At 51.6% G+C, this 18,312-nt stretch overlaps 2 protein-coding genes across 2 annotated transcripts; one reads left to right on the top strand and one right to left on the bottom strand.

Annotated features, from left to right (window-relative positions):
- Positions 1 to 162: 162 nt before the first annotated feature.
- On the top strand, positions 163 to 9,808 carry IFI35 (interferon induced protein 35). The gene is made up of 7 exons (XM_061175872.1): positions 163 to 348; positions 7,950 to 8,039; positions 8,404 to 8,551; positions 8,622 to 8,728; positions 8,831 to 9,017; positions 9,113 to 9,219; positions 9,454 to 9,808. The coding sequence occupies exons 1-7, from the start codon at positions 343 to 345 to the stop codon at positions 9,643 to 9,645; spliced, it is 837 nt and encodes a 278-aa protein (XP_061031855.1). The 5' UTR covers positions 163 to 342; the 3' UTR covers positions 9,646 to 9,808.
- Positions 9,809 to 9,949: 141 nt separating this feature from the next.
- Positions 9,950 to 16,878, bottom strand: VAT1 (vesicle amine transport 1). Its single transcript, XM_061175865.1, has 6 exons — positions 16,381 to 16,878; positions 13,207 to 13,414; positions 12,636 to 12,806; positions 12,442 to 12,531; positions 11,639 to 11,880; positions 9,950 to 11,481 (listed from the first exon to the last, which is right to left on the bottom strand). Exons 1-6 carry the CDS (start codon positions 16,786 to 16,788, stop codon positions 11,398 to 11,400), a joined length of 1,203 nt encoding a protein of 400 aa, XP_061031848.1. The 5' UTR covers positions 16,789 to 16,878; the 3' UTR covers positions 9,950 to 11,397.
- Between the last annotated feature and the right edge of the window lie 1,434 nt (positions 16,879 to 18,312).

Here is an 18,312-nt window from a genome sequence, read left to right as displayed (position 1 = left end):
TACCAATAGGCCTGTGCTGGGATCGCTAGGTTGGGAATGAATGGCTGATTGGGGCCAGCATTCAGTTTGTAGTTGCTTGCGGGGTAACTTCCCCTGAGGCCTCACAGCTGGGGGAAGTTCGAAGACCCGGAAGCCACCCAGGGTTGGAGTACGGAAGGGCAGGGACTTCACTGAAATGAAAGTGAAAGCAAAGAGCCTGCATAAGAACCGTAAGAAGTGTCTTTCAGGCTCTGCTGGGGAGACCAAAACTCCTCAAAGTGCAAGCAAGACTTTAGTCGCGTTGGACCCTGCCACTTTGTGCCAGCTCTGAAGCCTCAGCCCTTGCTAACTGGACCTTAGACCATGATGGTGAGAGGAGGGTCTTGGGGGTGGGGAGAATCAGAGGAATCCTCCGCTTGGCCAGGAATCTACAGGTCTCCCAGGGCCTGGCAGGCAACCCTCTCCCTGCCCATCTCTTAGACCTGCTACAGGTCTGGGGAGAGACGGCTGGGATGACCTCTCCGCTAGGGAGTTGGTCCCCTAATCCATTGCCTCAGAGACAGTTCTATAACCTGCATCTCAGGGGATCATGAATTCCTTGTGTGGATGTGCATTTTTCTGGAGAAAGAATCCATCGTTTTCATTAGATAGACAAAGGGTTCTGTGACCCCAAAAAGTTTAAGAATTGCTCACACCTTTATCTCCTGAGATCTTCCTCAACAAGTTCCTCCCCTCCTTATATTTCCATCTAAATATCACCTTGGCCTTTCTTCAGGGCGAGGGGAAGAAGTGTTCCTCTTCTGAGACCTAACCTTCCCCCTGTCTGCTGTGGACCCCTGATCGCCCCTTCTCGTGCTAGACTAAGCCCTCTGTGGGCTGGTCCTCTGTCTCAGCCTGTTCACCCTTGATCCCCGGTGCCCAGCACAGTGCCTGGCATGCAGTAGGCGCTCAATAAACAGCTGTTGAGTGAATGAATCTCATTTCCCTAGTTTCTTCAGTCTTTCTCCCTCATACTACCCCATCTGTTACAAATATGTGGGTCTCTTGCTTGGAAATTTTTCATTTGCCCCTCAAATGTTGAAGGAAGACAGGCTCTAGAGGCCAGCCTGCCTGGTTCCAAATCCTGGTTCCTCCAATTGTGTGGCCCTGGGTAAGTTATTAGCCTCTCTAAAGTTTACAATCTAAGCCCCATTTCCTTATCTATTTGGTGGGAATGATAGTAACACTTCCACACAAGAATACCTACCTGCCAGAATTAAACTAAACAATCCCTAAAATACACAGTAAAAACTGAGCACGCTGCTTGGCACATACTAAGTGCTCAATACATGTTCATTATTGTTAATATTGCCAACCTTTTCATATCCCCAGTTCCCCAGTTCAGCCACCCCTCACTCCTCCCACTCTGCTAAAACTGCTCTCTTAAAGGGCCTTTACATATTAGGAAAGAAGGAAGGTGGGTTCAGGAAACTGTATTTTTAAAAAATCACCCTAAATTCATTATTGAGAGACAGCGTCTATTAATGACATTGTGATGTCTATCTTCCCAGAATTTTTATGCATTAGTAAATATCCTCATGAATTAAAACATTTTAAATCAACAGAATAGGGAATGTATTTACAGGCAGCTTTATATTTTGCTTTTTTTGCTTATTGTGAGCATTTTTTCATGTGAAATGTTCTTTATTGCTGTCTTTTAATTGCTAAATATTTTATATTTAGCTGTTTCTTGTTGGACATGTAGATTTCTTTTTTTTTTTCCATTGTAAACAAGGCTACAATAATCATCCTTGTACGTGAACTGACCATCTCCTTATGATAAGCAGGACTGTTTTTTGTTGCTCAATCTCAGCGGTCATTCTCATGCCTCCTGGCAGAAGGCTTGTTAGCAGCACTGGGCACAGCTGCGGGCTCCTCTGCCTTAAATGTGTTGTTCTTCATGCCTGCTCTCCCTCAGGTTTCACTAGCCCCTCCTCTGCATTCTCCTCGGCTGGTTCTTCCTTGTTCCCCTGATCTCTTAGTGTTGGTTGCCCCAGAAATCAGCCCTTGGACCTCTACGTGTTGATCTCATTTAATTTTGTGACTTTAAATGTCTCTGCTTGGATAATTTTCAAATTTATACTCATGGCCTGGACCCCTTCCCTGGATGCCACATCATAGAGGCAACCACCACTCTACGTCTCTAGTGGGATGTCAAATAAGCACTTCATCCCTAATATGTTCAAAGTAAACCCCAATCTCTTCCATCCAACGTATTTCCCATCTCGGCAAATGGCTCTCTTTCCCCTCAGTTGCTCAAGCCTAACAGCTTAGTGTCATCACAGACTCGTCTCTTTCTTCCACATCCTACTTCCAATCCATCAGCAACTTGAATCAATCTAAACTCTTTTTTTTTTTTTTTTTTTTGTGGCACGCTTGTGCGGCTTGCTGGATCCTAGTTCCCCAACCAGGGATTGAACCCATGCCCCCTGGAGTGGAAGCGTGGAGTCCTAACCACTGGACCGCCAGGGAATTCCCTCAATCAATCTAAACTCTTGACTGCGCCTCACCACCTCCACTGCTACCACCTGATCCAGGCCATCAGTATTGCTCACCTGGACACTGTCATGGCCTCCTAAGTGGTCTCCCTGTTAGTGCCTTTTCCCCACATCAGTCTATTCACACAACAGCCAAGTTATCCCGTTAGCATTTAAGCCTGCCTGCAGTCTCCCACCTCACTTTATGTGAAAGGCCCTTCATGGCCCCACTCCGTTTTCTCTGTGACTTTATCTCCCACCACTCCCCCCTCACTCGCTCTGCTCCAGCCACATTGGTCTCCTTGATGTTCCTCAAATATATACAACAAACTCCCACCTCAGGGCCTTTGCACTTGCCGCTCCCGCTGCATAAAACTTTCCCCCACATATACACACGGCTGACTCCTTTATCACCTTCAAGTATATGATCAAATATCTCAACGAGGCCTACTCTGATCACCCCAGTTAAAACTGTACTCCAACATTCTCTGTCCTCCCTTCTCTGTTTTTGACCATAACACTTATCACTAACATACTGCAGATTTTACTTATTTATTGTGTTTATTATCTGGCTCATCCCCTAGAATGTAAACTCCACAGGGAAGTTTTGTCTGTTTGGTTCACTACTGTATCCCCAGAGCCTAGAACAGGGCCCGACACATGGTAGATGCCTGGTAGCTGATCGTTGCATGAGTGAATAAGGAAGCAAATGAGGGAGGGGACTTCCTGTAGCCCTCCTTTTCTTTTGCCTCTGTTTCATCACTCCTCTTCCTTTGTGTCTATGATGCTACCTAATCCTGGCCCTGACCCTGACCATGCCTTCTTTTTCTTTTCTTTTTTAACATTTATTTATTTATTTTGGCTGCACCAGGTCTTAGTTGCGGCACATGGGATCTTCGTTGCGGCACATGGGATCTTCGTTGCGGCATGCGGACTCTTAGTTGTGGCATGTGAACTCTTAGTTGCGGCATGCATGTAGGATCTAGTTCCCCGACCAGGGATTGAACCCAGGCCCCCTGCATTGGGAACGTGGAGTCTTACCCACCGGACCACCAGGGAAGTCCCCATGCCTTCTTTTTCTTCTCTGCATTCCTTTACCTTTCCTGACCCCTGACTAGGTATCTTCAAAGATCACATTTTTAAGGGCTCCGTCCCTGAATGAGTTCTTCCATCCTCTTGGCTTCTACCATTACCACATACTGTTCTAACCCAGAGTCCGATCCACCAAGTCCTGTCCCTGACACTCTGTGTCTTCGACAGCCTTGGGTTTGACTTACTTTGGCCCATTAGGGCCAAAGTTTTTTTGTTTGTTTGGTTTTGTTTTTTGTGGGTTTTTTTTGTTTTTGGCCACACCACGTGTCTTCCAGGATCTCAGTTCCCCGACCACGGATTGAACCCGGGCCATGGCAGTGAAAGCCTGGAATCCTAACCACCAGGCCATCAGGGAACTCCCCCCATTAGTTAACCTTGATGAACCTCAGGTTCCTCAACTATCAAATGGGGATTATTAAAATACAAAACATTTAACATAGCACTCATTATATGCTGGGAACTACTTTTCCAAATAAAATTATAGGTAGAAATTGTTATTCCCACTTTACACATGAAGAAACCAAGGCACAGAGAGTTAAATAACTTGCCCATTGTCTTGGCAGTAGTAAGAGGAGCTGAATGTAAGCCCCGGAGATTTGGCCCCAGAACTTGTGCTCTTAACTCCTATATTACACTGCCTCCCAGTACTGCTATGATGAACACAGATACCATGAGATTTTATCTTAGGGGTGGTTAGGTTCTAAACTTGGCAAGTAAGGCAGAAGAATGCATGTAGTCAAATGAACCTCAAATCATTAACTCACCCCTAAGTATCCAGAATTTACAGTCTCTCAATGAGCTCAGTGTAAAACGGATCCCTTTTTTTTTTTCAGTTGAGTACCAGATGGATACTGGCTTGCATTTAGAGACCAAGTTATCATGTTAAGTAAATAAATAGCATGTATAGTTGAATTCAAGTAAGTGACTACAATCAGCCTGTGTTGTCCTTAAGAAGTCTGTGATAGAGAAGTTTCAGTTGGGAGTTGGAGACAGGAGGCAGTTTTGTGATACTTAAATGGGATGGAGTCCAACTGTGCCAAGCACTTAGCAGGTCCCCAGTAACTACTGGCTCTCTTCCCTTGCCTGCTGGGTCAATGACATTATACCAAATCCTTGGACACCCAAGTCTGCAACCTCGGTGTTGCATCGCCTCTCCAGTCTGTCCCCTCTGTCGCTTTAATACAACATCCGGAGTCTGGCAGCTTTTCCTCTTGAGATGTACTCATCTGTGTGTGCTCCTTGTGCCCAGTGCCAGAGGTTCAGGTCAGCTCCTGTTACGTCTGTGAGAATTAGAGCCACAGGTCTGGGCTTGTTTTCCTCACTCCCCAGTTCCTGCTGCTCCAGTTCATCCTGCCATCACTGCCAGCTCTTTTTTTTTTTTTTTTTTTAAGTATAGTTGATTTACAATGTTATGTTAGTTTCAGGTGTACAGCAAAGTGATCCAGTTATACATATATGTATTCTTATTCAGATTCTTTTTCATTATAGGTTATTGCAAGATATTGAATATAGTTCCCTGTGCTATATACAGTAGGTCCTTGTTTATCTATTTTCTACATAATAGTGTGCATCTGCTAATCCCAGCCTCCTAATTTATCCCTCCTTCACCCCTTTTCCCCTTTGGTAACCATAAGTTTGCTTCCTATGTCTGTGAGTCTGTTTTTGTTTTGTAAATAAATTAATTTGTACCATTTTTTTAGATTTCACATATAAGTGATATCATATGGTATTTGTCTTTCTCATCTTGACTTACTTCATTTAGTATGGTAATCTCTAGGTCCATCCATGTTGCTGTAAATGGCATTATTTCATTCTTTTTTATGGCTGAGTAATATTCCAGTGTGTGTGTGTGTGTGTCTGTGTGTGTGTGTGTGTGTGTGTGTGTATACACACACACATATATATATAACATCTTCTTCATTCATCTGTTGATGAACAGTTAACTTGCTTCCATGTCTTGGCTATCGTAAATAGTGCTATGAACATTGGGGTGCATGTGTCTTTTCGAATTAGGGTTTTCGTCTTTTCCGGATATATGCCCAGGAGCAGGATTACTGGGTCATATGGGTAACTCTATTTTTAGTTTTTTAAAGAGCCTTTGTACTGTTTTCCATAGTGGCTGCACCAATTTACATTCCCACCAACAGTGTAGGAGGGTTCCCTTTTCTCCACACCCTCTCCAGCCTTTATTATTTATAGACTTTTTGATGATGGCTATTCTGACCCGGTGTGAGGTGATACTTCATGGTAGTTTTCATTTGCATTTTTCTAATAATTAGCAATGTTGAGCATCTTTTCATGTGCCTGTTGGCCACCTTTATGTCTTCTTCGAAGAAATGTCTATTTAGGTCTTCTGTCCTTTTTTTGATGACTGGATTGCGCTCTTTTCAACACTGTGTCCAACACCTCACTCCCTCTTTCAGAAATCTTCACTAGTTCCCCATTTTCCCACTGATAAACTCTCTGGCTTGAATTTGTTTGTTTGTGTTTCCTTGTATCCATTCGCTGGTGGATGGACGTTTTTGAATGTTTTTTTTAAACTGTATTTATGAAGCTTTTAAAAATAAATTTACTTATTTATTTAAAGCTATTTATTAAATAGCATTGCCAATTACTAGATTTTCAAACAATATGTATAATTAGATCAAGATTTAAAGCAGAAGTAAAAAGAGGATGGATTAAAGACTGAATCCAACTTTTATTTTTCATATTTATTTAAAATCAAGCCATCTTTTTCAAATAAAAATCCAGATTTCTGGTTTCCCTTAGAAATGGGAAGATATAGGATACGGAGACCACATTCCATGTGAAAAAACTTGGCTAGAGCCGAGAAGGGGTTGCCACTTTAGTTGGGACATGCTGTCTGCAGGATGTAAGAGTCCCCACCTCTCCATATCACACTGCACCTGCTCCCCTGACTCATTGATGTCATGTAACTGACCCTGAAAGTCACTGATTATTTCTCACTACTCATTAACCGGCATTATTTGGTCAAGCCCTAGTTTTCCTCTGCTTAAAATAGAGTGAACTCACACTGAATTATTCAACGCCCACTGTAATATGTTCCCATTCTGTCATTCGTTCACTTCATTCATTCACTCACTTCATTCATTCATTCAACACGGGTTCACTGAATGCCTGTTTTGTGCCAGGGACTCTGCTGAACACTTGGGACACAGAGATGGCCAGGACAGAGTCCCGTCCTCCCCAGTGAGCTCACACTTCCCTGAGCTGACCTTATTTATCAGGCTTCCAACCACAGGGTGAGCTCTCCATCCCACAAACAAAGGTGCATTTATTCCCATCCCTGGTGTCACTCCCCTGCCCATTTGTCAGCTCTCTCTGGATCTGTTCCAAATCACACCCAGCCTGAAAGGCTGCTTGGTACAGCAGAAAGGGTGGCAGTCATGGGACAAGCTGGGAGATGTGGGGTAAATTACCCCCCTACTCTGAGTTTGATTTCTTCACCGTAAAGCACAGATTAAGAGTCCGGAGTCAGACTGCCTGGGGCCAAATGACTTCGGGTAAGTCACTTGACCTCTCTGAGCTACTGTTGCCTCATCTGCAAAATAAGAAGAGGGTGTTTATTTCATAAGGTTGTTGCAAGACATGAGTGGTATAATCCATATAAAGGGCTTAGCACATGTTAGCTGATACTCTTATGACATCTTGCAACTGTAAGCCCCTACTACTCCTCGAGGCCTCCCTAGTTTTGTTAACCCCTTTGGGACGGTCCCTCCTCCAAATTCCCGCTGTCCTCCACCATCAGCCTCTCCTCCACCATCAGTCGTGTGATTGTGCACTGGCTTGAGTACCGTTTGTCTGTCTGTTTGAAATATTTATTTATTTATTTTGGCTGTGCTGGGTCTTAGTTGCGGCACGTGGGATCTTCGTTGCGGCATACGGACTCTTAGTTGTGGCATGCATGCGGGATCTAGTTCCCCAACCAGGGATCGAACCCAGACAGGCTGCATTGGGAGTGCAGTCTTACCCACTGGACCACCAGGGAAGTCCCTTGAGTACCGTTTTATACAGGCCTAAGCGCTGGACCCTTTTCTTCCACTGCCTGTGTCGTGCCCAGTACCTCATAGCAGGAGCTCAATCAGTGTTTGTTAAACTCTAGGTCTCCAGGAATGACCCAGCCGTGGCTGCTGCAAAGGCTCCTGCCTTTCAGAGCAGCTGAGATGGGGGCAGCCAGGCTGGGCCAGGACGAGCCCAGGGCAGGGTAAAGGGGTTGGGTTGTTCTCGGGCTGAGCATCAACTCTGCTCCTGGAGTGTCCAGAATAGCGGCCCCCTTTCCCTGGCTCATTCGTTCTCTGGAAAGGCAGGTGGATGTCTGGTTGTTCCCCTCTGCTCCAATAGGCCCTCCAAGCCCTTCAGGAGGAACAGGCCAAACTAAAGACCAGGCTACAGGAGCTGAAAAGGAAGCTCAGGGACAACCCCCAAGACAAGGTAAGCTGGGAGGGGGTATGGCCTGGTAGAAAGAGCTGGGGAGGTCTTGGTTTCACTCCTGGCTCTGCCATTTCCTTGCTGTGTGACCTCGAGTGTGTTACTTGAACTCTCTGAACCTGTCTGCTTCTCTGTAAAGTGGAGCTACCTACCTCACAGGTTTGTGTGAGGACAAACTAAGATTTTGCATGTAAAGTGCCAGTACATGCTTGACCCACATTCATCCACTTAGTTACCCAGCTCTTCTTTCAGTATTCATCCCTGGCACTCAGCATCAGTCGCATGTAATTGGGGGTGCTTTCCTCCTGGGAGTGGGGCACTCTCCCAACCCTGAAATCTGCATCAGCCTCTCCTCCCCCACCTCCAGGTCCCATTCCCAGTGCCTGAGGCCCCCCTGGTGTTCCGAGGAAACATTCAGCAGGGCAAGGAAACGGTCAAGTCTGTGGTTTCTAACCTGCGGATCTGTTACCCTCTGCCTGGAGGCTCTGCTCTGGTCACCTTTGATGACCCCAATGGTGAGCTCCGGGAAACCTTGGGAGGGAGGCTGGGAGGCTTCCTAAGTACTGACCCTGCTCCCCGACCCAGTGGCCAAGCAGGTGCTGCAGCAAACGGAGCACACGATCGATGTGGAAGGGTTCCGACTGCGGGTGCAGGTCCAGCCCTTGGAGCTGCCCATGCTGACCACCATCCAGGTGACAGAATGGCAGGGCCCTGGGATCTGCACGGGGCCCCGTGCCCCTGGGCACAAGGGAGTGGGGTTGTGCCTGGGATGACTCCCTCCTGCCTCCCCCTAGGTGTCCAGCCAGATGAATGAACAGAGAGTACTGGTCAGTGGGTTTCCTGCCGGGCTTAAGCTAAGTGAGGAGGAGCTGCTGGACAAGTTGGAGATCTTCTTTGGCAAGAGCAAGAACGGGGGTGGCGATGTGGAGACGCGGGAACTGCTGCAAGGCGGTGTCATGCTGGGCTTCGCTAAGGATACAGGTAAGGGCCCTGTCGGCGAGATGAGAGCTGAGGCACCAGGCCACGGGAGGGGAGAGCCCTTGATGCTGAAGGTCCCCCGCTCCCTGTCCCTGCAGTGGCCCAGCACCTGTGCCAGACGGGCCAGTTCACAGTGCCACTGGGTAAGCAGCAGTTCCCTCTGAGAGTCTCTCCCTACATGAGTGGAAAGATTCAGAAGGCTGAGGTAAGTGGGAAGGTGGAAGATGGGGACTGGACCCGATAACCTGTCTGCCTGCCAGAAACTTGCCCAGGGAAGGATCACAGCCCCGAAACCCCACCGACCTACCCGCTGCCAACCTCTCCAGGCCTCCTGCCCCCTCCCATACTCCCATGGTCACCACCTGCCCCGACCTCTGCCCCTCCGACCCCCCAGCCCAACCTGCACGAGCCCTTGCCCAGCTCCCGGCTCCTTTTCCAGGTCAGGTCCCAGCCAATGCCCCACTCGGTGCTGGTGCTCAACATTCCCGATGTCCTGGATGGCCCGGAGCTACAAGACGTCCTGGAGATCCACTTCCAGAAGCCCACCCGTGGGGGCGGGGAAGTGGAAGCCGTGACAGTCATGCCCCTGGGACAGCAGGGCCTGGCGGTCTTCACTGCCAAGTTGGGCTAGGAGCCTGCCCTGCTCATCACCCCCGCCCCTCTGCCAAGGTTCTCAAACCAGGCTGGGGTTGGACGCATACACAGGAGAGAGAGATCATGCTGGTCAACGGCAGGAGGGACTATGAGTTGTGAAACGCTGCCCGAGAACAGTAAAAGCGCCTGCATTGCATGATCTTCTTCCTCATTTTGTTTCAAGAAAGGAAACTCGATTAGGCCATGGAAGAAGGCTGGGGGGAGGGAGAAACCCTAGCCTTCCACTAGCAGCACTGGCCTTCCACAAGCTCCCCTTCCCCTCCACTATCAGAGGCAACATCCAGGACCCAGGGTTTGGCTTTTTATTGACACAAACACAAAGGCAGCTTCGGTAACGGGGTGGGTACACAAAAGTGAAAATCGCACTTCACACATTTAGGCCTCGTTCAGATGATGAAGAGGCCGAGCCCCTCCCCCCACCTCCCATTGGCAGTGGCTTGGGCAATAACCCGCCCTAATTCCAGATCCAAGGGCAGAGGGACTTGCACCCCTAGCCCCGGGAAGTCCCCACTTTGGTTTCAGTGGCCCAGGTCCTAAACCCCCGCTTTGACCCCCTGTTCCATCTCCCCACCCATGTAAACAAAGTTTGGGGCTTAGTCTGAAAAGCTGCCTCCCTGCTCTGAGGAGACAGTGGGCCTCCGTGACTACATGGGGAACGTGCTTCGATTTTTACTTTGGTCCTAGAACAAGAGACAGATGGCATCGCCTCTCAGAGCTCTGGCTGGTAAGTGCCACACTTAGCTGCAAGGCTGAGAAAGCTTCCCCGCCTCTTTCGCCTCAACCACCATAGAGAAATGACAGCCCCAGAGACAGGACATGGCACGCGCCCCCGGAGGCTAGGGGCTGGCCCCCCACACACCGGCACACACACAGATTTTTGGCAGTGCTATGGGACTGGGGAGCAGCGAAACCCCAGCTCCAGCAGAACAAGGAAGGCACTGGGGAGGACGGGGGGAGGAGGTGTGAGGCAGGGACCCCTACACACACAAGCAAGGTTTCCATTGCTAAGGCACTGAGAACAAATCCAGAGAACTCAGTGAAGGGTGAGGGGGCTCCGTGTCGCTCCCATAGAGTGGTGACCTAGGGAAGCAGGTCTGACTCCCGCCCCTGCTGGAAGAGGCACCCCTGGTGGAGAGTGGCAGAACCCCTGGAGGTGGGAGAAGCCCGATTGTGCTCGAGAAATTGGGGACAAGAGGACGAGGCCTTACAACAAGGTGGGCGCTGGCTGGCCCGGGTTGAAGGGACACTAGGGCGACACAGGGACATGCTGGATTCACACAGATTGGCCCCATATCCTGAGCTGGCATTTCGATTCTTTGGGGAGGTGTGGGGCGGGGGCAGGAGGGGAGACGAGGCGGAGGCAGAAGCACAGGGAACAGGACGGGAAGGGATTGGCTAACCTTGGCACAAAAGCAGCACAGCGAGGCCCGGGGAAAGGGTGGGGGCAGGAAGCGGCCGGCCTCCCTCTGACCCTCCCTATCCCCTTGGCAGGGCCCAGACATCCAAGTGGTCACTTCCCAACCTCTTCAGAGGGCAGGAAGCGGGGAGGGGGAAGCCCTGACTAAAGAGAAAGAACAGGGCAGGGGAGAGGACATCACTGCAGAGACCTTGGGGGGAAAGAGGGCAGCGCATTGTGATAGAGGATGAACCGCGAGGGTCTGGTGGCCAACAGCACGTGGCTTCCCAGCTTCTCTCTTCCCCGGGCCCTGAGGGTCTCCCAGCCCCCTGCCTAGTTCTCCTTCTCCGGCCCAGGCACCAGGAGGACTTTGCCCACGTTCCTCTTCTCCTGCATCTGCCTCATGGCATCCGCCACCTGGAGAGGAAGATAAGACTCTGCTCCCAGCGCCATTCGGCCCGTCCAGGGAGCCGGCCTAAAGGAGTCAGCCCTCCTCCTCCCAGGACTCCTCCCCTAGGGACCCCAGCCTTCACGGGTCCTACCCAGGCCCTCCCTGCAGGGCCATCACACTCACCTTCTCGAAGGGCCACACGGAGTCGATGTGCGGTTTGATGTGGCCCTGGTTGTACAGAGCCACGAGGCGGGTCACCACACCGCTGACCAGCTCCACCTCGCCCTCCAGGTAGCCCAGGTGGAAGCCACACACGGCTCGGTTGGCCGGCAGCAGCTGCAGAGCTGTCACGCTGAACTGATTCCACCATGTGCGTGCCACGGCCATCAGGTTCCGCTTGGGGCCCGTTAGCAAGTTGGCCATTCCTGGGGGACGAGGAGACACAGCCTGTGAATCCAGGTGCCAGGCACATCCCTGTGTGTCTGGATCCAAGCTCATCTGCCCCCTGCGGGCCCCTTACAATTATCCATACCGGCGCCCGGGAGTGACAGGAGAACCTCCCACCTGCCGGCTACCTGGCCGAGATGGACTCTAGCCGACTCAAAGATTGCTCTAATCTTTATATATTTGTTTATATTTGGTGTGAAGTAGTTTTTTTAAATGGAAACGCAACTTGCCCAAGAAGCCCAGGAGGTAGGACAGAGGAAAGTAGACTGGTTGATATTGCATCAGGAATAATCCCCAAACAAGAACACAGAAAGAACACAGAATTTGCTATGACTCATGAACGAGAAGGACAGTAGCTACACCCAGGAGGGAGCAATCTGAATGCAATATCCAGCACCATCCTAACCGTGATGCTTCCTACAGAGCACCGGAGTCTCTGTCCCTTCTGCATTCAAAAGCCCCGGGCCCCTATATCCTACCCCTCAGACCCCACCCTGCTTCCCCTAACTCCCCGCTCCAGCCCCGGCCCACTAACTCACCGTAAGTGACTACTTTGCCCATGGGTTTGAGGAGGTTGTAGCACTTGGCTGTATCTGACCCACCTAGAGGGTCCAGGACGATGTCCACTCCTGTCACAAAGTAGGGGGCCCAGGAACAGCATTAGGATCCACAGATCTGGAGACCCCCCTCTCTGTCCCATGCCATCCTACCCCTTCCCACTCCCTGACCCCACCTTTGGGAGAGATCTTCTTGATCTCCTCTACGTAGTCAGTCGTGTGGTAGTCGATGGGGTGTGTGACTCCGCTCTCCTTCAGCACCTCATGCTTGCTGGCTGAGGCCGTTCCGAACACTGTCACATTCTCTACTGTACGGCACAGCTGCACGGCAGCCATACCCACACCCCCTAAAGCAAGACACTTTCATAAGGAGGGGATATAGAGTCGTCCAGCCACCACTCTCCATTCTCACCTCTCAAGGATCCAGCCCATCACCTTCATTTTGCCTGGGCTCATCTTGAGGCTTTCTCCCATCATCCCATGTCTAATTTCCAAGATTGAGTATTGGGGGGAGGGTGGCTGGCAAGGAGGAGGTGCTGGGCAAGGGCACGTTGCTATGGATAGCACACCAGGCTGGACCTGGTGCCTGAATGTTACCACGGCAACAATACTGCAGAGGCCTCTGGGCACCATAGGCCGAGGCAGCTAGTGTTGCCATGACAACAGTCCAGACAAGCAGCAGGGAAGAGGCCTGGAAGGAGATCTGGGTGGGGTAAGGAAAGGGGATAAATGGAGGGTGCCTGTCACCTGCAGCCATGTGTACCAAGACGCTGTGGCCAGGCCGCAGGTTGCCAAAGTCAAAGAGGACCAGGTAGGCTGTGATATAATTGACCAGCAAGGCAGCAGCTTCTTCAAAGGTCATGGCCTCAGGCATTAGGAAGGTCTGGGCCGAAGGCACAGTCACCTCCTCCTGCCACATGCCTGACCGGATCAACACCATCACCCGGTCCCCTACCTTGAAAAATGGAAAAAGAAACTGAATCACTTTGCTGTACAGCAGAAACTAACACAACACTGTAGATCAACCATACTTTAATTAAAAAAAAAAAAAAAAAGAATGGAAAAAGAGCATCATTCATTCACTCATTCATTCACCCACTGGTAATTTATGACCTTCTACTATGCACAAGGCCCTCTTCCTGGCAATGAAGTAATAGTACAAGCAGCAGCAGTACTCGTGGTAATGGTTATTATAATAACAATAGTAATAATAATATCATCAATAACAATTTATCTTTATTGACTGCTTACCAACGGCCAGGCCCTATTGTAAGTGCTCTACATATAAACACTCAATCCTCACGTCAGCCCCCTGAGAAAGATACTATCCTTATCTCCATTTTACAGATCTTACACTTTATTATTGTGTAAGATCCCTGAATGCAAGAAGCTTACAGTTAGGGCAGCATGAAATATTGGTGAAGAGACCAAACTGCTTTGGTTTAAAAAAAAATGGGCTCCACTGTTTACTGACACTATGACCTTGGGCAAATAAAAATTATCTAACCTTTCTGAGCCCCAGTTTTCCTATCTGTAAAATAGGGCAGTTAATGAGGATTAAGTAGCAAAAAATCATTCAGTGGTTTTTAGCCTAATGTCTGACACATAGTAAGAACTTTGTAGTGTTAGCTAATAATAAGGACAACAATGATGACAATATCAGAAGCAAGGAGGGGAGGTCACCAGTCCAATAACTGAAGGAAGAGGGCCGTATGCTGTAAGGGCCATACCAAAGTGCAGGTAAAGGTCTCTGAGCAGTTAGGGCTGTTACCTCAGGAGAAGTATCTGAGCCACCACTGGGGGCTCAGAAAGAAGCTTCACCCAGAGACTGGGGGGAGGAGTGATGGCCAAGGAGAGCCATGCAATCCCACCTACCAGGAAAAGGCATCCCCCCTCCCCTTCCCCACACCCTCAGCCACCTGCACAAGAGCCTCCTTGCAGGAGGGAAAGGGAGCAAAGGAAACAGAACCTTCCCCTCCAGTTTAACAACTGGGGTCAAGGGGAGGACAGGGGAAAGGGGGCAGTCTCCGGAGGAAGGCCTCTCATGGTCCTCTGAAGAGCATGGAGAGGGAGGTGTGGGTGCTGTTCCAGGACAATCCGAGTCTGTCTTGGTCCCTGCCAGGAATGATGGGAATTCTGTACATTAACGAGACTTGGGATCCATGCAGCAGGGGGATGGGACTCCCACACATACCCTTTTTCATGTCCACACTCCACTGAGGAGGAGTACTGAGGGCAGAGTAGGATCTTTCTCTGCAAGCACTGGCCTGAGATGAGGTCTGAGGAATGGAAGCATCCCACCCCAGGACTCAGGACTAGCGGACTCAGAAATAACCCAGGAGAGCTGGGGAAAGTGTAGTGGTCAGTCCAGGTGGTGGCCAGTCGCAGATTTGGCCCAGAACAAGGTCCACTTACCCAGGCTAATGCTCACCCCTCAGCCCATTACAGGGCAGGCCCATGACCCTTCCCCAGCCCAGATATCAGGAGGGAGGGAGGGCTCTCCCCTCTGAATCCAGGCTCTTACATCATATTCTTACCCTGGACAGGATATCCTGTATTTACGAAGCGGAAAGTGTGGGGAGAAGAGGTTAGGTGGTTGGCCTTCAGCAGTAACATGAACTATTACTCCCCCCACCAAAAAAAAAAAAAAAAATTCTTCTTAGCACCTTCTTAAAGTAGGATTATTTAGAAGTCAGTGGAAAGGGTGGAGCCAGAGCTGACTCCACGGAGAAGCCCTTTAAGGAGAAAGGAGACGTATGCCTGTACAATAAATCCAAAAATTCCAGCTCTGAGATCTGGGACCCGCAGGTCTGGCAAGAAGAAAGTCTGCATTTGATGAGTCTCTTTTGCAGGGGCCAGATTTGAAAACAAACCCCTAAACAAATGACGTGCAAAGGCCTCACCCCAAGTCTCTCAAAAAGTTGGCCATTTGAAACTCTCCGGTGCCTGGGGCTGTCGCCAAGATTAATGATAAATAAAAAGGAGTCACAGACCGGCAGAGCTGGGCCAACCTGCTCATGGTGCCACACCCCCCTCCCCAGTCCAAATGGGCACCGGCCCGGTTTCTGAGTAGAGGGTCCTCTACGAGAAGACAGAGGTGGGTTCCGCCCAAAGTTCCCAAGGGCAGCCCGGGGTCGTGGTCTGCTGGCTGAGTCACCGGAGGAGGAGATAGTGCAGTCACGGGAGACAGAGAGCCCAAGACAAAGATCCAGACACCCAATCTCGCCCCCCACCCCACCCCACCCCGTCCCCACTCCCACCCCCACCCCCTCCCCACTCCCACCCCCACCCCCTCGATCAGACTGGCAGGATAAGGCCGGTGCGCGGGAGGAGTGGGTGGCAGACTCCCTCTCCTCCATGATGGGCGTGCCTCTCTCTAAGGCCCTGCTCTGGGAGGGGCCGCCTCACACCCCCACAGACCACGGGGCTGCATGTGACTAGGGCTCTGGCACGGCCCTGCGCCCCCGCCCAATCCCGACTACATAGCTCCCTCGCGGGAAAAAGGTACCGACAGTCACTTAGAGTCACAGACCACAATTACCCGCGGAGTGTTTAGTGGGCAAGGGTACAGGATAGGTTTCACGGCTGGTGGGAGGGGGCCGCAAAGGTCATTGTGCGCATGCGCATAGGCTCCTTATTGTTTCCCCACCCACCCAGCACCAGCACCGTTTCGGGGCGGCGGCCACAATTAAAGTGTTTGGGGAGGGGGCAATTACTTCATCTCAACCTCCCACCCCCAAATATAAATCCAGTTCTCCAGGAGCCTCAGAGTCCAGGCTCCTTTCCTACGTCTTCCATGCCCGTCTACCCGGGTTCGTGCCAGTTTCCCCCCGCTCTGCCACACCTATGGCGCCCGCCCACTCGTGCCCCACTGCCCCTTGGCCTGCGCAGCCTCCCCCTGCCCTGCCCTGGCCCGCTCACCTTGCGGTCGTTAACTCCCTCTCCCACAGCGATCACCACGCCCGCGCCCTCCATGCCGGGAGTGAGTGGCAGCGGCGGCAGCCGATCGTACAGCCCCAGCCGGGCCATAAGGTCGGCGAAGTTGAGCCCGCAGGCCTTGACGCGCAGCGTCAGCTGGCCGGTCCCGGGGGCCGGGGGAGCGGCCGGCCGGGTCTGCAACTTCACCTTGTCGTAGCCACCGAAGCCGGTGAGCACCAGGCAGCGCAGCGGCGGCGGCGAAGGGGCGACAGGCCCCTCGGAGGCCGCGGGTGGCTGGGCGTCGCCGGCTGCCTCCGCCTTCGGGAGCTGCGAAGAGGCATCTTCTCCAGCCCCTGCCTCGGCCGCCGCCACCACGGTGGCCGCCTCGGCTACCTCTCTCTCGGCGGACATGGCTGGGACGCTCGACGTGCGCGCACAGCTGGACCAAGAGTGCACCGCTGGGGAAGGCGGGGCGCGAGTCAGGACTTGCTAAGGCTGCGGACTCGGAGCGGGCGGGGCGGGGCGCCGGGACGGGGGCGGGGCCTCGAGCGCGGACTTAAAGGGCCAGGGCCACCGTGCAGGTGCGGCGCGAGCGCTATAAGTGGAGAGGAGGTGCTTATTGGGTACGGGCCCACGCGAGGTCCTTCTTGGGATCATGAAGACTGCGAGTTAATTTACTTATTTATTATTTACATAATAATAATACATAATTATTATTTACATAATAATTAAGCTAAAAATATATTAAGGGACAGTCTGAAGGACGATCCCAAAACAAACCTGAGCTTACATCAGATGTGGGGAGCCAGCCATCTGTGGAGCGGAACCCAACCGAGTTGTTCCTCAGGCTCTGACACGACCCATATGAGACCCATTCTTTGCTTGCAGTGGCAAACTTGGAGCAGGGTGACCGAGCCATCTGACTTTGTTAAAGCTCTGTGCTTCAATTGTCCTTTCTGTAAAATGGTGATGGTGTTGCTTGCTCTAGTTAATCTTTACAGGGTAAAGATAAAATTAAATCGAGTATCCTCTATTTAAAGAAGCGCTTTTAAACGGTAAAAGATGCCATGCAAATGCAAAACAGAGGTTTGATTATTGTTAGACTCCGAATCAAGCCTGAAATGACTTTAGAGCTTGTCTCTGGCTCCAGCAGGGCTGTCACCCTGGGCAGTTCTATCTGCCTCTTCTTTGTCCCCGTCTCCGTCTCCCCGAAGCATCCACCAGAGGACGCAGCTTCCCCAAAACTTTCCACCCTGCGCTTGGCTGGAGAAACTCAGTCCTTGCTTCCCGGCTCGCCCGGGCCCGCGGTTAAATCACCGCAGCCCAGGCCAGGCCGTCCGTTGCCATGGGAACGGAAAGCCAGGGCGTCACCATTGTCCGGGTGGGTGTGTTGGAGTCCTTGCCTATACATCCCCAAGACTCCCTGCCGGGACTTTAGAGTGGGGGAGGGAGACCGAACCAAAAAGACGCCCTTTTTCCCCCTACCTTCTCGCGCCCCCTTCTGTTCAGAAAGTGGATGGCTTCCCCCGCGCGTGTCCGCACTAGCACACCGGCGTTCACGTGTGGTACGCAGAAGGCCCAAGCCTCGCGCTTGTGCAGCTCCCACCCTACCCCTCAGAACTTTCCCCGAACTCTGCCCCTCCCCCATCCCTAAGGAAGTCAACTCAGTCAAATAACCCGGTTCAGCACAACCAAACCCGCAGGGGCCCATTAGACCACACCCGCGCGCTAGAACCCTTCTCCTGGGCCCCTGTTCCCCCGGGGCTTCGCCCCGCTCCCTGGGCCCCGCCCCCAGGCAGCGCGGGGCGGGAGGCGGGGCCGGGGGCGCGGCCGCCGGGCTGGGGGCGGGGCGCTGGGGGCGGGGCGCAGGGGGGGGCCCGCGGCCCTGGTCGGGGGCTCGGCGCGGGCCCGAGAGATGCCGGTGTCGGCGGCCCG

The sequence above is a fragment of the Eubalaena glacialis genome, chromosome 19 (genome assembly GCF_028564815.1).
Source record: "Eubalaena glacialis isolate mEubGla1 chromosome 19, mEubGla1.1.hap2.+ XY, whole genome shotgun sequence".
Lineage (NCBI taxonomy): Eukaryota > Metazoa > Chordata > Mammalia > Artiodactyla > Balaenidae > Eubalaena > Eubalaena glacialis.
The sequence above is the reverse complement of the archived record's forward strand: the minus strand, read 5'-3'. Positions and strand labels throughout refer to the sequence as shown.